The sequence below is a fragment of the Pteronotus mesoamericanus genome, unplaced genomic scaffold, assembly GCF_021234165.1.
Source record: "Pteronotus mesoamericanus isolate MK-2021 breed Mesoamerican mustached bat unplaced genomic scaffold, CSHL_Meso_final contig_25, whole genome shotgun sequence".
Lineage (NCBI taxonomy): Eukaryota > Metazoa > Chordata > Mammalia > Chiroptera > Mormoopidae > Pteronotus > Pteronotus mesoamericanus.
Window position 1 is genome coordinate 19444424 of NW_026555105.1, and position 22077 is coordinate 19466500.

General features: G+C 52.9%; 1 protein-coding gene across 1 annotated transcript; it reads right to left on the reverse strand.

Annotated features, from left to right (window-relative positions):
* Positions 1 to 1254: 1254 nt before the first annotated feature.
* BPIFB2 (BPI fold containing family B member 2) lies at positions 1255 to 18927 on the reverse strand. The gene is made up of 16 exons (XM_054573886.1): positions 18870 to 18927; positions 18001 to 18143; positions 15627 to 15720; positions 14066 to 14170; positions 13220 to 13366; positions 11783 to 11843; positions 10393 to 10453; positions 6595 to 6686; positions 6171 to 6356; positions 5916 to 5969; positions 5176 to 5346; positions 4599 to 4666; positions 4402 to 4447; positions 3590 to 3653; positions 3142 to 3218; positions 1255 to 1626 (listed from the first exon to the last, which is right to left on the reverse strand). Exons 2-16 carry the CDS (start codon positions 18107 to 18109, stop codon positions 1585 to 1587), a joined length of 1377 nt encoding a protein of 458 aa, XP_054429861.1. The 5' UTR covers positions 18110 to 18143; positions 18870 to 18927; the 3' UTR covers positions 1255 to 1584.
* Between the last annotated feature and the right edge of the window lie 3150 nt (positions 18928 to 22077).

Consider the following 22077-nt stretch of genomic DNA (forward strand, 5'->3'; position numbering starts at 1 on the left):
TTTGTCATTACTACCTTTACAGACTGGGTCTGTGTCTTAAAATTTTTGTCTCCCATATTCCAAACCACCTCAGCCTTGGGCTGAGCCTATACTAGATCACAGTAAAAGTAGGATTAGTGAATTAATTAACAAGCGACCAAATGAAATAAAGGCCATGTTGTCCTGTGCAAAATTATGAGGTTGGATTTTACAGGCTTCCCTTTCTACTCTCGCAGCTCCACCCCCATCTCCTTCTTACCACCAAGACTCTGGGCTGGTCCCAAGCCCTCAGCTTGTCACGCTGAGACCGTAGGGATGAGCCCATAAGCCACACAGAGGGAGACGTTAGTGTCATGCAGTACCAAAGACTTTGCTTTCTGATGATAGAAATTTGGGCACATTTTACTCCCCAGGGAAACATAAACAACACATGAATCCTGTGTTTCTAGGCAGGAAGAAATACTGTCTCTGGCTAAAAGATCAGTTAATGGGGATGGGGGAGTGCAGAAAATCACGTGGCTTTGTTGGCTAGTGATTGTGTCCCTCAGCCTTCCCTAGGCCATCTTGTCATGTGTGACCCACCGAGTTTGAAGAGCTTTCTAAGGGAAAGGGACTTAGGCATGTTCAGTGAGGCCACAGGCTCAGGAGGTGGTTCTTGCCTCCTTCAAACAAAAATCTTGCTCACGAGTAAACCAGAGATGGAGAAGCCACATGAGAAGGCAGGGAACTCCCTGACACCAGAGGCTCCTGACTCAAGGACCAAGCCCAGGTGGAGGTGCTGGTGAATGGATGAGGAAACCGGGGATCCTATGTCCGGATTCTGGGAAGGTCACAGTCCTGGGGATCAGCTGACATCCCTCACTAAGACTCTGGCTGTGTTTCTCTCCTCACTGGGCCTCAGTCCCTGAATCTATGAAATGGGACTCCACAGCCTGCCTGTCTGACTCACAGGGCTCGTATGGGATCCTAGCAACAAGATGGGATGTGACACTGTAGAGGGGGAAAAGTCATACGGAATGCCACCAGGCAGGGCTCAGTGCCTAAAGTGCCGCCATGGCAGTCGTTACTTCCAGGTCATCTGTGTTGTTCTCCACAGTCCTCTTTGAAAATATGAGCTCCCCTGGCCAAGGAGGTAAAGGAGGTCAGTAGAGATGTGGTCACATCTTCTTCTTCTCCCAGGCAGCTTTGGTGGCTCCAGTGACAGACAGGACCCAGGAATGGCACCTAGGGAACTGGCCTCAGTTATGCAAAGAGTTCGCTGGGCTTGGCTGGAAGTTGCAGCTCATGAAAAGATATTTAATGCAAGAGGGTACAGGTCTGTACAGCCTGGAGGAGCAATTTTCTCCCCACAATGAGGGGGTGTTGGAGCAAGGAGGAGGGAGATAAGGGAAGAGGGGAGGATTAATGGGGGAGGATGGGACAGGATGGGAGGAATTGAAGGAGGGGAATCCAGACATGCAGCAAAGACTAAACAGACCACTGGGGCCATACGCCTTGTTGGAGATGACTAAGTGTGGCTTCGCCTCAGTTTTGCAAGTGGCTTGAGATAAGAGGGTCCCCAGAGCAGGGTGATGTCCCACCCTTAGCCATCCCAGTGGTCCTGCCTCAGCGTTGGTAGAAGAGTCTGCTGGATATCACCACATAACCCTGAAAGGCAAAGAAAGCCATGGGCCAGGTCAGAAGCTAACAAAAACCCATAGGACCCTCAGCTGCTCCCCTCAGCCTGGCTCTGAGTTCATGCTCTGTCACTCTTGCTGTGTGTCCTGAGGACAGTCCCTTGCCTCTCTAGGCCAACTAAAAAATGCTACCATGAGGATACAGTGAGACCACACCGGCAGAGCTCTCAGCATGGGGCCTGCATATGATGCATCCGTACATGGTCAGAACCCTCTCAGTTTTATGATTGGAAGTCCACACCATTGAGTATCTTCTCCAACTCCGAGCCTCCCCAGCAGAGCCAGGCATTCCCCTTATGTCCTCTACTCTCTACAGTGCACTGCAGAAACACCCCGGGGGCCTGCTGATCATTCATTCATTCATGTAGCAAATCTTTACTGTATGAGCCAAACCCTGTGACAGGTGATGGGGAACCCAGCAAAGAAGCCAGACCAAGTCCCTACCCATGTGTAGCTCTTATGTGGTCCAATATGGTAGCCATTAGCCACATGTAGCTAATCACATTAAAATACATTAAAATTAAATAAAATGTAAAATTCAGCTCCCTAGTTGCACTGTCCCCTTTTCAAGTCCTGAATAGTCACATGATCCTAGTGGCTGATAGTGACTACTGTGTTGGACAATGCAGAGTTCCATCCTGGCAGAAAGTTCTATTGAACAGTGCTGGTCTAGAGACCTTTGACTTCAGACCCAGCTAGCTGGATTTGTGGGTAAGCCACTGACTGTGCCTGTTTAGGGAAGTCTTGGAGAAATTCCCACTAATAGCCCTGGATGTTTCATGTGCCTATTGTTCCTTCTTCGGGGATGGATCACCCAAGTGCCTTGGGACCATAGTTCTTAAGCAACAAGGACATCCTCCCTGGAAAGACATCAGTGGTTCTCACTTGGGGAGGTGGCCAACAACCAGATGTTGGACTTGAGGGGCCTTGGCTAAGATATCTGTCCTATGCATGTCTTGTCGAGTGAATTAGGAAGAATATTCTCATCTTATGTCCCAAGTGAAACAGAAAGAAGCTGTGGGATCTCACCCTGGGCAGCTGTTATGATTCAGTTTCACTCTGGGCCTACAATTTCTCATCAAGGAAAGTGATTTTAGAAGGGTCAGGAAGCCCCTTCTCTCAGACAGCCTGCAGGGGTTTGTGTCTTCGTTATTCTCCCCCAGATACCACAGGAGGTGTAGCCACCCAGGGCACAGAATCAAGGCACAATTGAAGGCCCCTGACTATGGCCTGGTGTGATATTTAATAAGAACTAAAGGGCTGGTGAAACGCTCCCTCCAGTGTCTCTTGACATCCAGGATTTTCCATCCTAGTGCAGCTAAGGATTCATGGCATGGTCTTGGGAGGAGCAGGGGGCACTCCCAGGGCTGGCTGACCTTGAGGCCCCCGTGTTTGCACTAGCAGAGAAAGAGGAAAAGAGGTGACACCCACATCTCAGAGCTCAGCTTCCCACCAGGGGTTGAGGAGTCATACCCACGGCTCTCACCTCATGGACAAAGACCTCAGGGGTGACATAGTGGAGGTTGACCACGTTGGGAAGGGCAACCCCTATGCCCAAGAGAGCTGCAGACCGGAAAAGAGAAACCAAGTTCAGCTGGAAGGCAGTGACGGAGCACCACCTGGAACCAGGTCTGTGCTGAAGTCCTCATGTGCATCATGACACTGAGCTCCACTGACACACAAGAGGTGGGAGCCATTATTATTATACCCACTTTACAGAAGGGAATGTGGAGTCATAGAAAGGGGAAGGAACTTAGCTAAGATCACACAGCTGCTGACCAGCCAAGCCAAGACGCGCACACAGGCAGCTGGACTCCAGGGGCCGCCCTCTTACCCTCTGAGTCCGGGCGGTCGGACAGGGCCCCGGACGGAGCCTGAGCAGCTGTGAGGCAGGAGGGGCCAAAGGGCCCAACTGGGGGGAGGGCAGGGCTTACCATTGAGGTGGTCCAGCAGGGGCTTCTCGAACACCGTGTCTATGAGTGCTTGCACTTTATCCGTCTGCAGCCGCGGAGCCCAGGAGATGGGGCCCACCCAAGCAAGGGGTGGGGAGAGATAGATAGGCAGGCCACACATGAACATGCAGGCAGACACACAGACAGCACAGGAACAGGGGGAGAGGGAGGAAGGCAGGTCACTCTTGTCCTGGCTTCAAGCAGAGACCAGCTACCCCCAGGGGCAGGTCAGCCTTCTTAGCATAAGGCACCCAGGAACCGCTTGCCTGTGGAAAGGCTGAGAGACGAGCACCTGACTGACTGACACTCACTCACTGTGTGACTAACAGGAGGCTGGCTGCCCTGTTGGCGCTGCCTGACAGACAGATGGACTGACCAATAGAAAGACTGATGGGGCATATTAACGTGCAGGCCAGGCGTGTCACATGACTAAAGGAGCAGACAACACCACCTGATGCTGACTTGTCCAATTTACCAATGGTGTCGGTGATTCTTGGCCTGACAGGTTGTCAACCACCAGGCAGAGTGACAGGCAGACCAACTGACTGACCCCACTGAAGAGCTAAGGCTGACTGAATGGCTGACCAGCAGATAGACATCATGGGAAAGACTGATTGTTGGTGGATGGACCACTGACTGACCTCTGTCCCCAAGCACCTCAGAAGGAAGCCTGGTGTGGTGGCACATACAGGTGCATGAATGCACAAGCACACATGCACACGTACCCCTTCCCCAGGCTCATGACCTGCCCCACCCAGTGAGGGAATCTCTGGAGACGCCAGCCCCGTGCTTACCTCAATGGAACCGACATTGGAGGAGGCCACAGTGAGCTGGACATCCCTAAAAGGGAAGCAGGAGGGTTAGCGACAGGGGCCTATGCCCACCACCTCCATGCCACGACTGCTGCACCCAAGGCTCTGTGATGGGTGTTTGTGAGCCCATTGCACAGAAGAACACACTGAGGCTGCCGGATCCAGGAGGCCTTGCTTACCCCATCACAGACGTGGTCCCCTGGAGCTTTGCCTTGGACACGGAGAGCTGGAGGCTAAGATTCACTGTCTGGGCGATTGGGAACAGCAGGGCAAAAGGGCACAGGGCCATGTGAAACCTTACAGCTCGCCACCACTGACCCCTGATCCCACCCATCCCCCAACTCACTCATGTGTTTGTGGGGCATAGGCCAGTCAGGGAGGAGAACAATAAGTAAACTAACGAGACAGGGTCCTTTCAGAGAGCAGTGGGTGCCATGAAGGCAGAGGGGTGACATGGAGAGGGCTGATAGGGACCATCTTTCTCAGGTGGTCCCAGAAGGCTGCCCTGAGGAAGGCTGCAGCATTTAAGCTAAGACCTGAAAAGCCAGCCATGCCAAGAGCCAGGGGAAGAGTGTCCTAGGCACAGGGTATGACATGTGCAAAGGTCCTGAGGCAGAAATATCCTGGAACATTGAAGGAATAACAAGGAGACCAATGAGGACAGAGCAGAGCAAATGAGGAGACTGGGGCAGGAAGTGAGGTCTCCTTGAGAGTCCACACCCTCCCGGCTAGCCCCACCCAGCCCACCTCACTCACCATATTGAGGGAGAAAAGGGAGTGGAAAGCCGAGTTGGAGGCCGCGGCCAGGACCTCCAGGGAAGGCTGCAGCTGCAGTGTGGCGTTGTTGGTACGGAGTGTGACCACAGGCGTGCCACCTAGCCGCACCTTCAGCACCACAGGCATGTGCTCAGGGAACTGGCGGGCGACCTGGGGAAGGAGACGGGGAGAGAGGAAGGAGGCCACCCGGGGTAAAGGCTGAGCGGGCTCTGCTCTCCACTTGTCATTCCTCTGATGCTGATCAAGCCATCATTTGTAAGTGGCTGGTCCACAGATGTGGGACCACCCCAGGCCCTTGCCCTTGGGGATACCGATCTGATGGGGTAATGGGCGTGAAGAGAGGCATAGCCCGTGCAGTCTGTGCCAGGAGGGAGGGAAGCTCAGGGGCCATGGAAGGTCAAGGAGCCTCCTGGACCAGACTAGGGGTTTGGTCCTCCCCTAGGAGGAAATCCCCGAGCTTGGTCCTGAAGATCGATGGGGGAAAGGAAACAGAAGGAATGCTACCATCAGAGGGCAGTGCTTGGGTATTTCTCCACAGAGAAAACAGTGTGAAGTCTGGGCGGGAAGGGCCATGCCTGAGAGGCAGGGGGTGCAGAGCTAAGGGCAGGTGCTAAAGCCCACTTGGGATAGATAGGAGCCAGCAGACATCCCGCAGCCCAGAAAGTCCCCCACCCCAATCCTGAGTCTCAGTCCCTGGAATGACCAGAAATGTCACCAACCTCGGGGATGAGCTGGCCCAGCACGGAGGTGTTCAGCAGGTTGTCATCGGACTTCTGAAATCAGCCCCCCACACCATGACAGCTCTTAGGGCAGCAGCTCCCCAAGCTAGACCACGGCTTGCCTTCCCACACCCCCCTCTTAACCCTTCCAACAGCCCCGCTGTGACCCATGGTTTGGCCTCCGTGGGGTCTCCCCAGGCTTGGCCGCAGGACACGCCTGCCGCACATGCCCCAGGCAGCAGGTCTGGCCCTCACCAGCTGCCCTGTGATGTCCAGGTTGAAGGCGCCAGCTTTCTGAAGCAGCAGGAGGGTAGAGTCAAACAGGTCCTGGGAGAGGCCCACGGTTGCCATGGCACCATTGGTGCCCACATGTTCTGGCAGCACAAAGGGGGTGGCATTCACAGGCAGGACAACGGGCTTGCCCAGAAGGAAGAGAACAGCCTATGGGGGTGGCAAGAGGAGGAAACAAGCAGGGGGCATCAATAGGGAGACGCTCCATCACAGACCCTGGGTGCTGAGATGCCACCCACCCCGAGATGCCACATGTCCAGCCTCACACCTGAAATGTCATTCCAGGCTTTCTTCCCTCAACTCCCCTGCTCTTTAAGGCATCTTCCAGAACACCAAGGACCCCAGAGGCAACGAGCCTCCAGCTCTGGGATGACAAGGACACACTTACGTTGATATCCAAGGAAATGTAGTTCTTAGTGATGTTGGGCGCATTGATCATAAAGTAGCGAATCTGGGACTCAGGACCCACAGGTTTGAGGCCTAAGCAAAACCAGAATGAAGAAGAAAAGATGGCATACTCGGCATCATCTACCAGTGCCTCGTCTACCCAGAAAACTCAATGTTCTGACGACCTTGGTTAGCCAGACCCAGGCCAAGGAACAAGAGAGGCAGGAGAAGACCTCTGAGTAAGCAAACTTAGGTTGCAAAGTGGCAAGATTCAGCCCCTTCCAACCTGTTGACTATTAGTTTAGACACATTCTTACAGTTTTGGCTTCTGCTTTCCCAATCGGAGGAATACTAAAGACCCTAAATTAGAAGGAAGGAGAAGCGTTACCCTAGATACAAACAACCCCTGCCAAAGGCAACAAGGGACCACAGAAAAAGAAGGGAGTTTACATTTATCAAGGTCTCATTCAATCCTTGCCACAGTCCTTTAAGGTTAGGAGCCTGTTTTATACACACACACACACACACACACACACACACGCACTCACAAACTTTGGTGAGTTCGGTAGTACCGAGGACTGTATACCTGCTCCATCTGACTCTGAAGCTACTCTCACTCTCTCCCCTAATCACACTGCTGCCTGCAGACACTCAAAAGGCACAGGCCCCTGGGCCATTCAGTTCAGCACAGCAGTGCCTTCTGGGGAGGTGCCGCAGAGAGTCCACTTCCTATAGGACACGTTCCCCCAAGGCAAAAGATCCATTCAGACTTCTGTCTGATGTTTTCTTTTTTTTTTTTTTTTAACTTTTTAAATTTATTGTTTTGAGAGAGAAAGGGAGAGAGAGAAAGAGAAAGATCGATTTGTTATTCCACTTATCTATGCACTCGTTGGTTGATTCCTGTATGTGCCCCAACCAGGGGGCAAACCCACAACTTGGTGTATCTGGACGATGCTCTAACCAACTGTGCCGCCTGACCAGGGCTGTCTGACTTTTATTGTCTCTTCTGGATTTAAGTGTATTTTCTCAAATATTTCTGAAGTTTCTTATGATTATAAAAGCAATAAATACAATCAGTGGTTGTCAAGGTGAGGGTGGGACAAGGGGGCCAGCTAAAGGGATTTTAGGGACTGGTGGACGTTCTGTATATCAAGCACTGTATGCATTTGTCAAAACTCACCGAAGGCACTAAAAAGGATGGATTACTCTATATTTTAAAAATAAAGAAAAACTTTAAATAATACATATACATTGTGGACATATAGAAAATTTTTAAAAGATGAAGGAACTATAACCCGGACTCTCAAATTTATTTCTTTTTCAGTATCTTCTTATATAGAGAAAAATCTCTCTCTCTCTCTCTCTCGCTCTCTCTCTCTCTCTCTTTCTCAGCTATATATAGCTTTGTATCCTCTCTTGTCTTTACAGAGAGGGAATATAGCTTAGTTAAGAACACAGGCTCTCACAGCAGACTGCCTCAGTTACTTCATCTGTAAAATGAAGCTAATAATACTACAGTAAATATTACCTTTTAATATATTGGATTTTGCCAGGCATGTTGTTAAGTGATTAAATGTCCCTTTAAACTATTCTTTTTAATGGCTCCTGTCACTCCACGCTCTTAGGTGTACATGACTCGTGTGAACAGTCCCCCAGGGCCAAATGCTTAGATTTCCTTTATTAGATTTTTTTTTAAATTCCTCACAAGACACAGCAAGGGTTGGTTTTGGGTATGGCCTAATTACATAGCTTCTTGATGGAGAAAACCCTGCCTATTGCACACCAGGCACTTAACCTGTGCTGTCTTGCAGCAACCAATGGGAGAAGTAGGGATTTTGATCCCATTTTTTGGATCCAAATAGTTAGGCTCAGAGATGGAGCCACTTCCCTTAAGGTCACACAGTAAATGAGCAACAGGGCCAGAATTTAACTTCGTGTCCTTTGATTCCAAGTCGAATTTTCTTGACCTCTTGGTGCCTCCTATTAAGATTATATGGAGGTTTGAGCAGTGAGGAGAGTGAGAGAAATCAAGGAACCTTCTCCAGACAAGGTGACTTAGAACTGGGCCATGAAGAGTGGGCAGAGCAGTGGCTGGACACGTGAGGAGGAAAAACCAGGGTGAGCTGGTTCATGGGCAGTTCTAGCACCAGGCTGGTGATTTCAGACTCAGAGCCTCTGGTTCCCCGTCTATAAGTTGGGGATAATGATGCCACCTCATAGGACTGTTGTTAAGAAGTTCGCACAAGAAAGCCAAAACTCCCTTGATGTGAAAATATTCACTGAGGAACCCACCATAAACATGGACGTTGTCAGACATTCCTCCTGGCTTAATGCCAGCATGCCAACCCCAAATCCTGTCCCCACACCCTGCACACCTGTCCCAGGCTGTTGGAGAGTTAGATGCAAACCCCTGACTCAAAGGCGAAGTGAATCGATTGCAAAGTGCAGCTGCCAACAGCCACCAGCTCTGCGTCCCACACAGTCATGACAGCAGCGTGGGAGAAACACTGAATCCCAGGCAAAGCCGTCAGGTGGGAGAAGGTGTGCTTCACATAAGGGCAGCTTCCAAAGAGACTTAAGGGAAAAAAACAAAAAAACAGAACAAAACAGGAAGCCCTGGATTACACACAGGGCTCACTGAGAACACAGTACCCCTCAGCTGAACAAGGATGCACTCTGATCTGTGTGGAGATGGGCGGGCAGGTAATTAATTGCCAGATAGTTCTCAAATGTCGATAAACATTTAAACTGCTAAAAAGAAAATGAAGCTGACCTACTTTCAGAGCTTTTAGTTTCATGCTGTAAGATGAAGTCCTGATCAAGCCTTGTTCAGGGCGAACTGTGGCCACAGGTCTAAGTGGACTTTGCGTAGTCGCTGCCAATGCCTGGGACGTCGTCTGCGGTGGCGGAAGGTGTGTGGGGCGGTGGGGAGGTGACCAATGACTGATGGGAGCGGGTGGATGTGTACCCGGCTCCTGCCCCCTGGGAGGGTGTTAGGTGTGCTCTACTCGGTGTCCAAGAGCTCCCCACGGCAGGTGAGCCCCAGCTGCCCACAGCAGCACCTGCTCGCTCACACGTCTCTCTCTCACTGCCCCCCTCCTCCACCAGTGCCCCCTAGAGCCAGCCCCCATGTGAGCCCCTTACATTAAAATCCTCATCTCAGGGTCTGTGTCTGGAGGGATTAGCCGAAGACAGGGCCTTCTGCTAGTGTACGCCTAGTGCTCCCGGACAACGAGGACCCCTGGGAAAACCAGAGGTGGGACAAGCCTGACGGAAGATGGAGAGGAGAGGGAGCTGTGACTCTGGATGGTGGTGGCCCCTGACGAGGGAACCAGGGGCACTTGGGAGCAGAAGAGCTTGAGTTCTGTCGAGGACATGCTGAGTTGGAGGAACCTGTACGGCCTCCAGGAGGAGGTGTCCAGAGGAAACGGAATATAAGTACCTGAGCCCTAAAATGGAGAGGGATAGAGAGTCCGGCAAAGAACGTGGGAAATGTGGGAACAAAACCAGGGGAGGAGGGGGTCTCTGAGTCTCCAGGCCGAGGAGGAGGCAACAGCAAATTGCATGTACTCCCCTATGCACTTGTGCATGCATATACATGCATACATATGTGCACTAAACATTTGAAGACATTCTGGAATTGGAAGATTCCCAGATTCCATCAATAATTGTTCAGTCATCTTACAGTGGACCTCCCAGGGGTCTAACCTGATCCAAAGAGGGGATCTTGAAGGGTCTTAGGAGTCTCAGAAGGTCTCAAATGTCCCTTCCCCCTTCTCCCTAGAATCCCAGGTCTTACCAATTAAAGTCCCCAGGTGGACATTGAGGCCCTGCACGAGGTTGGAGATGCTCAGACACAGCTGCAACAAGACAAAGGAGTCTGGGTTAGAACAGCATCAGAGCTAGAGAGGGCGAGTCTGGGAGGATCTAGGGTCCCTGTATGGAAGCCTTCCCCAAACTGGACACTGAGGCTTGGAATGCCCTCCTTCCTCCACCACCAGTGGGCATCTTCGGGCGCTTTCTCTGGGCACTGGGGAGTCAGCGGGGAAGCTGGGGCCCGTGAGCACCAAAGAAAGAACAGGGCTGTGGCACAGAGCAGAGGTGGCCACCGCGGGGCGTGGGCAGCAGAGGCAGGGAGCCTGCTGCATCAGAGGGCCAGCTGGCGGAAGGAGGCTACCCACGGTGGGGGCAGGCAGCGGTCAGCAAGCTGGGCCAGGGAGACCAATGTTCTCTGGGGCACAGTGGGCAGCCAGAGAAGCATACTAAGGTGGGGTCACTGTGGTAGAAGGCGAAGCAGAGGAAAGACTGCAGGCCAGCGTTGGTCACTGCCTGGTCCAGGCTAGAGCTGGTGACGCTGGGCCAGGTGAGGCCAAGAGGCAGAGGAAAGGGCAAGGTCAGGCTGTGCTGCCTCCAACCCTCAAACCTCCGTTTTCTCATCTGCAAGACGGGAGGATGGCATGCAGTGGCCTGGTCTGTTCTCTACTACTGCCCCTTAAAGGAGGCAGGGTAGGAAGGGACAGGGTTGGTGAACTGGCTCCCCATCAGCAGGGGAACCTTGGCCCCTGGGGCACCATCGCTCACCAAGTCAGCCAGAGGCAGCTTAATGACAGGAGCTGCAACAGCAATAGCATTCCCAAACTGTCCTAACCTCTTCCTGGGTGTTAACGCGCTGAAGCCCTCAATCAGCCCATCTCTCTGCATTGCAGATAAGGAAGTGGGGTGGGGGGAGGGCAGAGAGAGGTTAGGCGACTTGTCCAAGGTTCAGAGCTGGGAAGAAGGGGAATCAAGATTCGAACCCAGGCCACATCTGGCTCCAATGCTCATGCCCTTGTCCATTCCTATTTTGTCTTCTTTTCACAGCCACGTAGTCCCTGGAAGCACTGTCCCCATCCCATCCTCTAGCATGAACTTGGCACTGGCCTAAGAGAATGAGCCTCCCTTCCCTGTCGGCCCCAAACCCGCCCTTGTTTGGGCCTCCCCATCACTGCCCTGGACCATTGCCACAGCCCCTTCCCTGTCTCGTGGGAAAAGTGGAGGAGCCCCCAGGAAGGGCCTTCTTCTAAAAACAATAAAAATAAAAAAGCAATAACCATCCCCGTCTCCCCATGCCTGCAGCCCCCCTGCCTTCACCACACTTGTGAGGAAAGCGATGCCCTCCCTCCCAAGAGGTCTGACAGGATGTCCCTTACCTTGTTGTGCAGGACAGCTTTGATGTGTTGCTGCACCAGGACCAGCAGCGCGGGCGGCGTGCTAGGGAAGGGCCAAGGAAAGGGCTCCTAAGCTTCAGGCCAGCGCATCCAGGCCTGTGTCTTTCAGGAAAGCCAGAGTCTGAGAGAGAAGTCTCTCCCCTCAGGCAGGGGCCGGTGATTCCCATTCCACACCCTGCATGGGCCAGACACAGTGCTGGACAATTGTCCCCACAGGTGAGGAAACTGAACCTCAAAGAAGAGGCCATGGGTCTCAGGGTTTGGAAGTGGCTGAGACATGAAAATGAGGCCAGGCTTGCGGGAGACAGAGAGGGCACTGTGAAGGCTGGGCTCGGCCATGTCTTTGGCCAGCTGGCTCCATGTCCATTCTGAGCCCAGTGAAGTGGGGTTGTTTCCTGCTTGGGCTCTAATTGCCTGTGGCACACTTTGTAAAGTCCCTTCCTGGCAATGGGCCTCAGTTTCTTCTTTGAATGAGAGATGGGTCTAAGTTGGTGTGTCTCCGCGGACGCCTAGGAATCTTGCTAAAATGTTGGTCCAAGCTGTAGCTCCAACTCACTGGGTTGCCTCCAGAGGGGGCGGGAGAACAGCAGCTGGGTGTTGAATGCCATCACCCTAAGGCTTTTGTCTGCGAGCAGCCACCACCAGTGAACATTGTGAGGGGATGTGAGTTCCCTGCCATGACCATGGGACACAAGTGAATGAATTTATACCCAACTCTTCTCTGGGGAAAAGTCCAGTCCGAAGGGCTCAGCCGCCTTCCAGCGGGCCCCCAGCCATGTGCGGGAAGGTGCAGACACAATGCAGAGGATTCATAAGCCGCAGGTTAGTCAGGCTGTGGGGATTTGAACGCCACCATTTGCCAGCTGTGTGATCTTAGGCAAGTCACTTAGCTGCTCTGGGCTTCAGTTTGTTCCCCTGTGAAGTGAGGAAACTACTTATACTCTCCTGGTAAGACTACTGTGAGAGGCAGCTCAGGAAGCACCTGGGTCCAACCCAGCACACAGCTGGCGCCCTGGAGGCGGAGCGGCTCTTAGCTTTAGATGAGGACATGAAACGGCCACCTGACACAGTGAGAGCTTGGCATGTGCCGGCCTCCCTGAGCCTCAGGCTCCCCATCTCTGCAAGGAGGGGCAGCCCTCCAAAACCCCTAACAGAGGCATCAGCCCTGAATTCTTCCACAAATAGTGTGTTTGTGTGCGTTGCCATATGGTGTGGGGCTGGGCAGTGGAGGGGACATGGCCTAGGCTGCATTCGCACTGTGTGACCTCGGGCAAATCCCTCCCTGTCTCTGAGCCTCAGTGAACTCAGCCATAAAACAGGTGTGATACTGGGGGTCTCTAAGCTCCCCCCTCCCCAGTGGTGATTGAATGAAGGCTTGAGTAGGAAGTTCAAGAAATGATCACAGGCCCAGGCACCTACCTGTCACTGTCATCTAACACGATGGCTTTGCTGAAGAGTTGGAAGCAGGAGGAGATGCTGACCACGGGAGTCCCGATGGAGCCCTGGGCCACACGGGCATCAGCCAGCAGTACCATCGGCAGGATCAGCTCCAGGGGCTCCGGGGCTCTATGGAGATGCCGGTCCTGAGCCCCGGCAGCACCACCCAGCAAAGCCCATGTTGACCAATGCGAGGTCCTGCAAACCCCCAGCCCGGGCCTGCCCCCCAGCTGACACAGACAGGACCCCCACGCAGCATGAGGTGACCCCCAAAGTCCGCTCAGGGTCACAGATGTTACAGCAATGGGTGTGAACTCTGGCTCCCCAAACCCTCTCGCTGCCAGGCCGTGGGCCAGTCATTCCCAGCGCCGAGCCTCAGGTTCCTCTTCTGTAAAATGTGCATACGATTGGGGGTACCGACCTCATATGGCTGTGGTGAGTTTTCCAGGAGGTAGTCACATGAAAACACCCTGCTCAGAGCCTGGCCCCCAGTAAGCTCTAGTAAAATGTAGTATCAGGAGCTAAAATAAGAGATCCCTCTGAAGGCCCAGCTCAGTTTGAAAACTAAATGAATACAAAGTGGCTGGTGCACAGAAATAATTCTAACAGCTATGTTTATTGAGCACCTACTATGTGCCTGGCACTATGAAAAGAGGGCTATAATTTTAATTACAGCAATGAATCCATTCACTGCAACCCTCATAGCCGTGCTGCAAAAATTCGTCCCATTTTACAGAGGAGAAAACTGAGCGTTGCCGAAGTGAAATGACTCTTATTGTCCCTGAAATTCCTCCTGCCCCACCTCCCACAACCAGGAGATTCACTCACCGAAAAACCTTGACAGTAAAATTGGCTGCTGCCAACAAGCGTATCCCAAAACCATCAATGAAGTTCAGGTGAAGGCGGGGCACCTGGACATCCAGAATCTGGACCCTGCAGGATGGGAGTGGAGGTGACGAGGCAGCTCCCAATAAACGAAGGAATCAACTCTGGGCTGGGTACTCTGAGCTATAGCCACACTGGCAATGTTATAAAGAACAACCTTCTGATGATTGGAAACATGGGACGAGGAAGAGGCAGTGAATTCTCCACCAAAGGGGCATGCAAGCCATGTATGGACAACCAGTTTGAAGGGAAAAGATGCAGAGAGTACCCTAGCACTGGACTGGAATTGGGTGAGATGGTTTTTCAGGTCTTGGAGGGATTTTAGTGTCTGTCTGAGGTCTGGAAAGCCGGGAATGCAGGGGAAGAAAGGCTTTGAGATGCCAAGAAGGCAGAAATCCCCCCTAGTGAACTGTTTTGGCTTGTAGCCCTCCAGCAATGGGAAGCTCCCTCCCTTCAAAGTTGTCTTTTCGGATTGCTAAGACTTTCCAACTAACCTATGTTTACTTTTTTTCCCCCCCTAAATGAAAGTCATTTTTTCCCCTGCACAGTAGTGGGGTGGGGGTGGGGGTCTGTGATTCAGACACTACCAATGTTATAAATTTTAAGTCACATCAAAACTCCACCCTCAAAAACTGTCACTGTTAGCACTTGGGTCACATCCTTCCATGACTCTCCTCAGGACACAGGCTGATCTGGAACCTATTTCTTTTCATTTGACAACCACCCTGGTTGCGTTCCCACATCTGCAAACAAGGACCCTCAGCATTGTCCTTAACAGCAGTGTGCTGCCGCCATGCAGCCCGACTACAAAGCCTGTCGGAAGCCTCGACTGCTGGGGGTTGATGTCATTCCCGGCTCTCCACCAGGACCAACTGTGCCACGGCCAGTATCCCAGCCGCTGGGGCCTCCAACTGGGGCCTCCAAGCCGCCTGTGCTTGTGCCCACCCAGGTGTTAAAAGCCTTAAATGCTTCTACTTAGTTGTCATCATTTAAAACTTGGCAGATTTTGTAACTTCCCTTGGGAATCCAAAGACCTGCAATAGCGAGTCCGTGTCCCCACTTGGATGGGGTCAGCTGGCCCGGCCCCTGGACACGGCTGAGTTTGAGACGTCCCTCCCTGTCTCCGTGTCTGAGCTTCTGTGCGTTACAAGGGGTGTGGAGGGAAGTTAGGCTCAGACACATGCCGTAAGTTCAGCGTCTGGCTTTTGGAGGAAGTAGCCAAGAGTCCTGCCAGCCCTGGGGACACAGGAGCCACAGTTTTGGCCCCTAGGGGCAGAAATCTACCAATTCAGAGGGACCAGTCTCCAGGTCTCCACCTTGGTCCCATCGCCTAAGTTGCCTAATGGGTGAGGGCATGCAACCTGGTGAGGGAAGCCCCCATCCAGCTGTTGGGGGAAACATTCATCTACAGATGAGGGTACCCACGTGTGAGAGCACATATGTGCCAGGCGGGAGCGCTCACCTGGTGACGGGAGCACCTTCCCTGGAGGACAGGAGCACTCACCTGGTGGGCTGAAGACCGCCTCCACTCCGGTCCAGGAAATGTGGGACAGTCACCTGCAGAGCCCGCTGGAGAGGGGCTTTCCCAACTTCAGACACTGTGGAGCCAGAGCAGGGCTGGGTTAGGCTGCTCTCAGGAGCCACCAAGGGAGACCGCACCACCCAGCATCTGTCCCCCCAGCATCCTGAGCGGAGAGGCCTCAGAGACCGGAAGGGGCAGGCTTGTCACCAGTGGGCACATGGGGGCCAGCTGGTGCCCCACGAGCCCTCCTTGGGTACACTTCTCACACCAGGCCCACAAGACACGTCTTTCTTCTGTGTGTCTCTCCAAATCCTACTTGTCCGCCCTGTTCCTCAGAAACAATAACATCCTTCGCCCTTTCCAACACTCTGGAGGTAATCCCACCTCCTCTGGAGCCTCCCCAAGTCCCCAAGCAGATGGGGACCCCCCAATCAAACAGGGGTGGGGAAGCCTGGGGGCTAAGAGCTAAGGAGTTTGGAGTCCCTCAGATTCTGGGTGCACACCCCAGCCCTGCTACTATCTGTGTGGCTGCATGGTGCCTCAGTTTCCCCACCTAGAAGTTTTCGTGATTATAATGGCACCCCTTACATAGGGTCCTTGTAACAACTCAGGGCACAATTAACATTCGCTCTCCCTGTTGCTATTAGTTTTCGTGATAATAATGGCTATCATTCTATAGTGCCCCCTTTGTGCCAGGCCCTGTTCCTCACAGCTCAGTGCCGTAGGTACTCTATTACGCCCAGCCTACCAAGAGGCGAGGACACCTGGCAAGAAGTCAGGTCCGGGCCGAGGCACCTGGCTCCCAAGGCCCTGGCCTTCCTCACACACCTGTCCTGCGGGGCCGCGGAAAAGGCTGACTAAGTGTGAGTGGGATTAAAAGAGGTGATGATGCTGCGAGAGCATCAGGTGAGGGGGGTCGAGAGGCCCGAACTCCGCTCAGACTCACTGTGGGACCTGGGGAAGTCCCTGGACCCCGCTGGGCCTCAGTTTCCCCAGACCCAAGCATAAAGGCAGTGGTCTTTATGTTCCCGATGCCCCTCCCTGCAGCCTGACCATCTGTGGCTGAGCCAAGACTCACACCCAGGCCTCTGGACTTCATCTGCAGTGTTCCCCACCACAGACCTTGAACTCTGGGGCTTTCGGACCGAGGTTAGAGGACACTGTTAAGAAGCCACCCAGCCTGGCCTTGGAAAGAGGAGTGTGGGGCACAGGCCTCCTGCCGGATTTCCGCCGAGAACAAACACAGCCAGGTGCACCTGGATGGATGGCTGTCCAGGACAAAGGAGGCTCACATGGGACAGGTGGAGAGAAGGTGGCCAGCGGAGGGCAGTGGCCTGTGTCCCTCCCTGCAGGCATCTGTGCCTGGTGCCATGTGCCAGTCACGCTCTAACACGGATCACTGACCCCTTTCACCACCTGCCTCTCTGTCCAGATACAAGGCGCTGAAAGCTGTGTGTGCACCAGGACACCCTGCTGCTTCCCTGAGCCACTGTCTCACAGCTTCGTGGCCTGGGTCACTGAAAGTCCCTTCTACTTTTTGACCTGAGTCCCTCACACTGTGGTGTGAGTTTGGTCTGGCCTAGGGGGAAACACAATTTCTGATTACTCACCCCCAACCCAGCTTTGAGACCCCAAATCCAACCCAGGCGCAGCCGGGAGGACAGCTCTTGTCCTTCCCTGCACCTAGGTTTCCTCACTGTGCCTTCCCCAGGGGATGGAGCAGAGTCATAGGACAAAGGCCTTGGCTGGGCCGCTAAAGGGTGGGTTCTTCTCACTGTGAACCTAACAGGGATCTAACTCCAGGACGCTTTTTCAGTACCATGCTGGACGTGCCCTCCCCCGCACACATGTGCACACAGACCCCCCATGGACACACATATACAACCAGGATGTGCAGCCACACCTGTATATACACATCTATTCACCACGACATTTGCACACATGCCCATGGTTAGGCACATGCCTGACACTCAAGTACACATGTGGGCATATGACCATGCATCTTCAAACTTACACACAGACACACACTAGCAAAATCTCCACTCAAACTGACCCACACCCTCCCCACTTAGGCCTGTGAGCACAGTCCTGTGGGCACACTTGCATTTTGGACATGACATACAGCCCCATTGATGCATTCACTTAATAAGTATTTGTTGAGCAACAAGCACTGTGTCTGGAACTTCTTGGGTGCAAGGGACACAGTGACAGATAAGATCTGAGTGGGTCCTCAGGGGGCTTTAGAGTTCATAGATACACATGCACACTTAGGGTTGCACACATAGGCAGACATGGACTCACTCGCACATGTTCGTGCACAGACACACACGGGACAGCCCAGTGACATGTCCCTTACCGTAGCTCAGCACAGCCTTGTTGAGTCTGACCACGGTGCCTGGCACGGAGGCGCCCACCACAGGCAGGAGCAGCATCAGCAGCAGGGCCAGCCTGCACACCTGAGCCATGGTGGTCCTGGTCACTGCCCCCCAAACCTGTGGGCTGGGGTGGGGACAAGATTCAGGGAGCTTGCCCAGACTCTCCCCCAGTCCCCACCCCATCCTGGCGATCGGAAGCCCCGAGTGGCAATCCCAGCCCTGCCACAAGCCGCACACAGTTTTGCATCTCTACGTTGGGAAGAATTGCCTTCCCCCGCCTGCTTTGTCAGGAACCACAAGGGATCTGGGCCCCTAGGCCCAGAGGAGTCATGGCCTTGCCTAGGACCACACAGCAAACGGGGGCTGCAGGACCCGAGCCATGCCAGAAGAGGATGGTGAGACTCCCAAATGAGGAGACTGAAGCCCAGGCCCACCACCCCGAGCCCCAGGGCTGGGTCGCCTGATACCAGGAGTACAGCCCTGTGTGACAGCCCATTCTGGGGTCCAGCTGCCCAAACCTAGTCAGGAAAGGACCTGGGGTAGCTCCTACCCTCATCTCATCCTGTGCCAGGTAAGGAATGTGCAGAAAGCAGGCCTCTTCACCAACCCCTGGCCCTTCCTACCCCAGCCCAGGCAAGTGGGCAAATAGCTCTGTGTCCAACTCAGAGAGCAGGAGCTAGACAGAAATGAGGGGCCATTGCTCAGATGGGCTAACTGAGTCCTGGCAAGGCAGCACTTCCCCAGAGTCCCACAGCAGGACCAGAAGAAGATTGAAAGCAGTGTCCCCATTGAGTAGATAGAGAAGTTGAGGTTCCTCCTTGGAGGAGCGCCAGCTCATCTCGAGTCCTACCTCAGGCAGTTCCTGGGACAGATGGACTCTCAGCCCCAACCAAACCCTCACCTGCCCCAGGCAGGCACAGAAGCTGCTTTATAAGGCTCCCTGGTATACAGGCCTGCAGGGAAGGAACATGGGGAGGGACAGGTTTGCTTGTGGTCGCAAGTGTTTTCCCTGCAAACATGGCCTGTGCCAAAGCATCTCATCCCACAGGGGCGGTGGGGCTGCCACGTAGCTGGCCCAGCTGCCAACCGCTGCAAGACCCTGGGGTTGGGCAGCTTTGGAGATCTCTGGGACGAGCTCTGTTCCCAGTAGGGACCCCTCATCACCCCAGCCAGGCCTGGCCAGACCCAGGGGAGAGGGAATGCCCAGAGTCAGGGGGCAGCCACAGGAACCTCGCAGGCCTGGGGCCTCCCACTTGGCCCAGAAACCCGGCCCTTTTAGGAGGAAGAGAAGGCTGCCTGAGCCCCAACCCCAGTGCCTGGCTGAGCCCTGACCCTGGTCACACACTAAGCCCTGATGCTCATCAGACACTGAGCCTTAACTCAAAAGACAACGGACGGGAGGGTGTGGATGGCCCAGTCCCTGCTACTTAACACTCCAGACCCGCTCCAAATGCCAATCGCCCTCACCATGGACTTAGCCCGTTATCTCTTTCTGCACTATAAACGCCAGGCTCCGCCTCGGCTGTAGGGGGCCAAGGCACTGTGCAAATGTGAGGAAAGTTTATATGTACATGTGTGTGAGGGTTTTGTGTGTGTTTGTGTGTGTGTGTGGTTATGTGTGCCTGGCCCTGTGTATGTGTGTGTTAGGTCATAATTACTGCCATCAGAGGAAAGTGTGAGTGTGTACATGAAATGTTCATGTTGTCACATTGGCTTATGGTGTTTCATGCCTGTTCATGCAACCTTACATGAGTGGTGGCGGGGGAGCTCTGTGTACAGTATATACAGGGTCGGGCACAAATAACACCTCTGTTTTTATTACAAAATCATAAGCATGTAATCCTGTAACATAACAATGTCACACTCAAGCACACCATGTGACATTTTAGGTGAAATGTTCAAATTAGAACTATAAATTATTACACCCATATTATTACCCCACCAAACACACTGAAGCAGGCCTTACTTCTGCTGGACCCTGCATATGTGGGCTTGGTATACTGAATATGCCAGTGGGTCTGTGTGTACACGGTGTTAAGTGCATGTGTGTATGTGCACATGTGTATAGTGGACTGTTTCCTGGTGTTGGGAGGGGTGTATGTATGTCTGTGTGTGTCCATACATGTGGGCACAGGAAGTGATAGCATAAGTGCAGGGAAGTCCCCTTTGTTTCTCTGTATGACTCACCTGGGTTACCAAACCTCAGGCTTTCCCTCACCCCAGGGCCCTCCATGGCTCCCACTGACTCCGCACCAGCCCAAATACCAGGCCCAGGGCCCATGCCCACCCTGTGCCAGGTGCTCACTAGAGCAACAGGACCGACAGAATCCATTGTGCTCTCCGCTGAGGCCAGAGCTCACCTGGATCAGCCTTGCCCCCCAGCCAGTGCCCCCCTGCCCTATTCAATAGGCAAAAAGGAGCGAGAAGAGCCGGCTACACGCTCCCTAGCACTCTACTCCTAGCTTCAGTGTGTGCAGCCCTCCTAGCCCTCACCATAGCGGAGACAAACAGCAGAGTCAGTGGAGAGGAGCACAAATATTGACAGAAGACACTCTCACTGTGTACTCTCCACGTGAACACTTCCTCTTCCTCAGCATTTTCAGCACAGGAGACACTGAGTGACAGCCAGTAGACACAAAAGAGGGAGATTCTCACCAGCCCCTCCTCCCTACCGCATGGCAAGCACCGTTCGGTGGCACCTGCTCTGTGCAACGTATTCTGCCAGTCCCTTTACCCTCACACTCAAGGGTGGGAGCTGGTTCTGCTCACCCCTGCAGCCACTGCCTGGAACACACCAGGTGCTTCATAAGTATATGTTGAATTAATAATGAATGTACAATTGTAAGACCCTTGTAACAATTATAATGACAACATTTCAGGGCTTCCCTTCCACCAAATATTCTTGAAAGGAATGTACTAGTTTCCTTTTCCTGCTATAACAAATTATCACAAACTTACTGACTTAAAACACAAATTATTATTTTATAGGAGGTCAGAAATCCAAACTGGGTCTCCCTGGGCTAAAATCAGGGTATTGTCAGGGCTTTGTTTCTTTCTAGAGGCTCTAGAAGAGGATCTGTTTCCTTACCTCCATTCCTTGGCTCATGGCCCCTTCCTCCATCTTCAAAGCCAGCAGCCTGGACTGAGCGCTCCTCAGCCTGCCATCTCTCTTCTCTTTTGCTTTCCTCTTCCACTTATAAGGAAAACTTGTTATTACACTGGGCCCACCGGATGATCCAAGATATTCTCCCATCTCAAGGTCAGATGATTAGCAACCTTAATCCCATCTGCAAACTTTAGTTCCCCTTTGTAGGTAACCAGACATATTCACGTGTTCAAGTTTTAGTACACAGGCCTCTTTGGGGGACCATTATTTCATTCACCACAGGTACTTAGCCTGCAATTTGAGCAATAGCCACCAGGAGGCAAAGTGAATTCATTTCCACTTCATAATCCAAATAGGCTCTCTCCACTGGCAGGGACGACGGAAATACAAACAAACAAACAAACAAACAAAGCCAGACATTCCCACTTTTATGTTGTTGTTTTTCTCCAGTAAAAAGAACTTCATTAAAACAACAGCACATATACATCATTTTGTGTTATGCAAAAAGCCCACCAGTGAGAAGCTCAGCATTATAAAATGTTCACATACAACCTAAGAAGAGGGCAAGTCTGGGACACTTGGGGCAGGAAGGGCTCTGGAGCAAGAGAAGCATAGCCTGGATATTGCAGCTTTAGGTCTCGTCGTTCTCCCACCCCTAAGGCCCTGACATGACCCTTCCTGTCTTGAGGCCTCCATTTCTCCATCTTAAAAGTGCAAAGTTGGTCAGAATGGGTTCTTCCAAGAGAAAGTTCCAGGGCCAAGCTGGTGACAGGTCAGACCCCACCCCCCACACCTGCTCTGTGAGGTCACAGTGCCAATGGCTCCACTTGGCCTGGGAAGATTCCACATGACACTTTTCAGGGAAGCCTAGGAGGCTCTGGTAGAAGCTACAACCTCCTCGCCAACTCCTGGAGACCCCCACCACCAATCCCTGTCCTAGAGAAGGAAATCA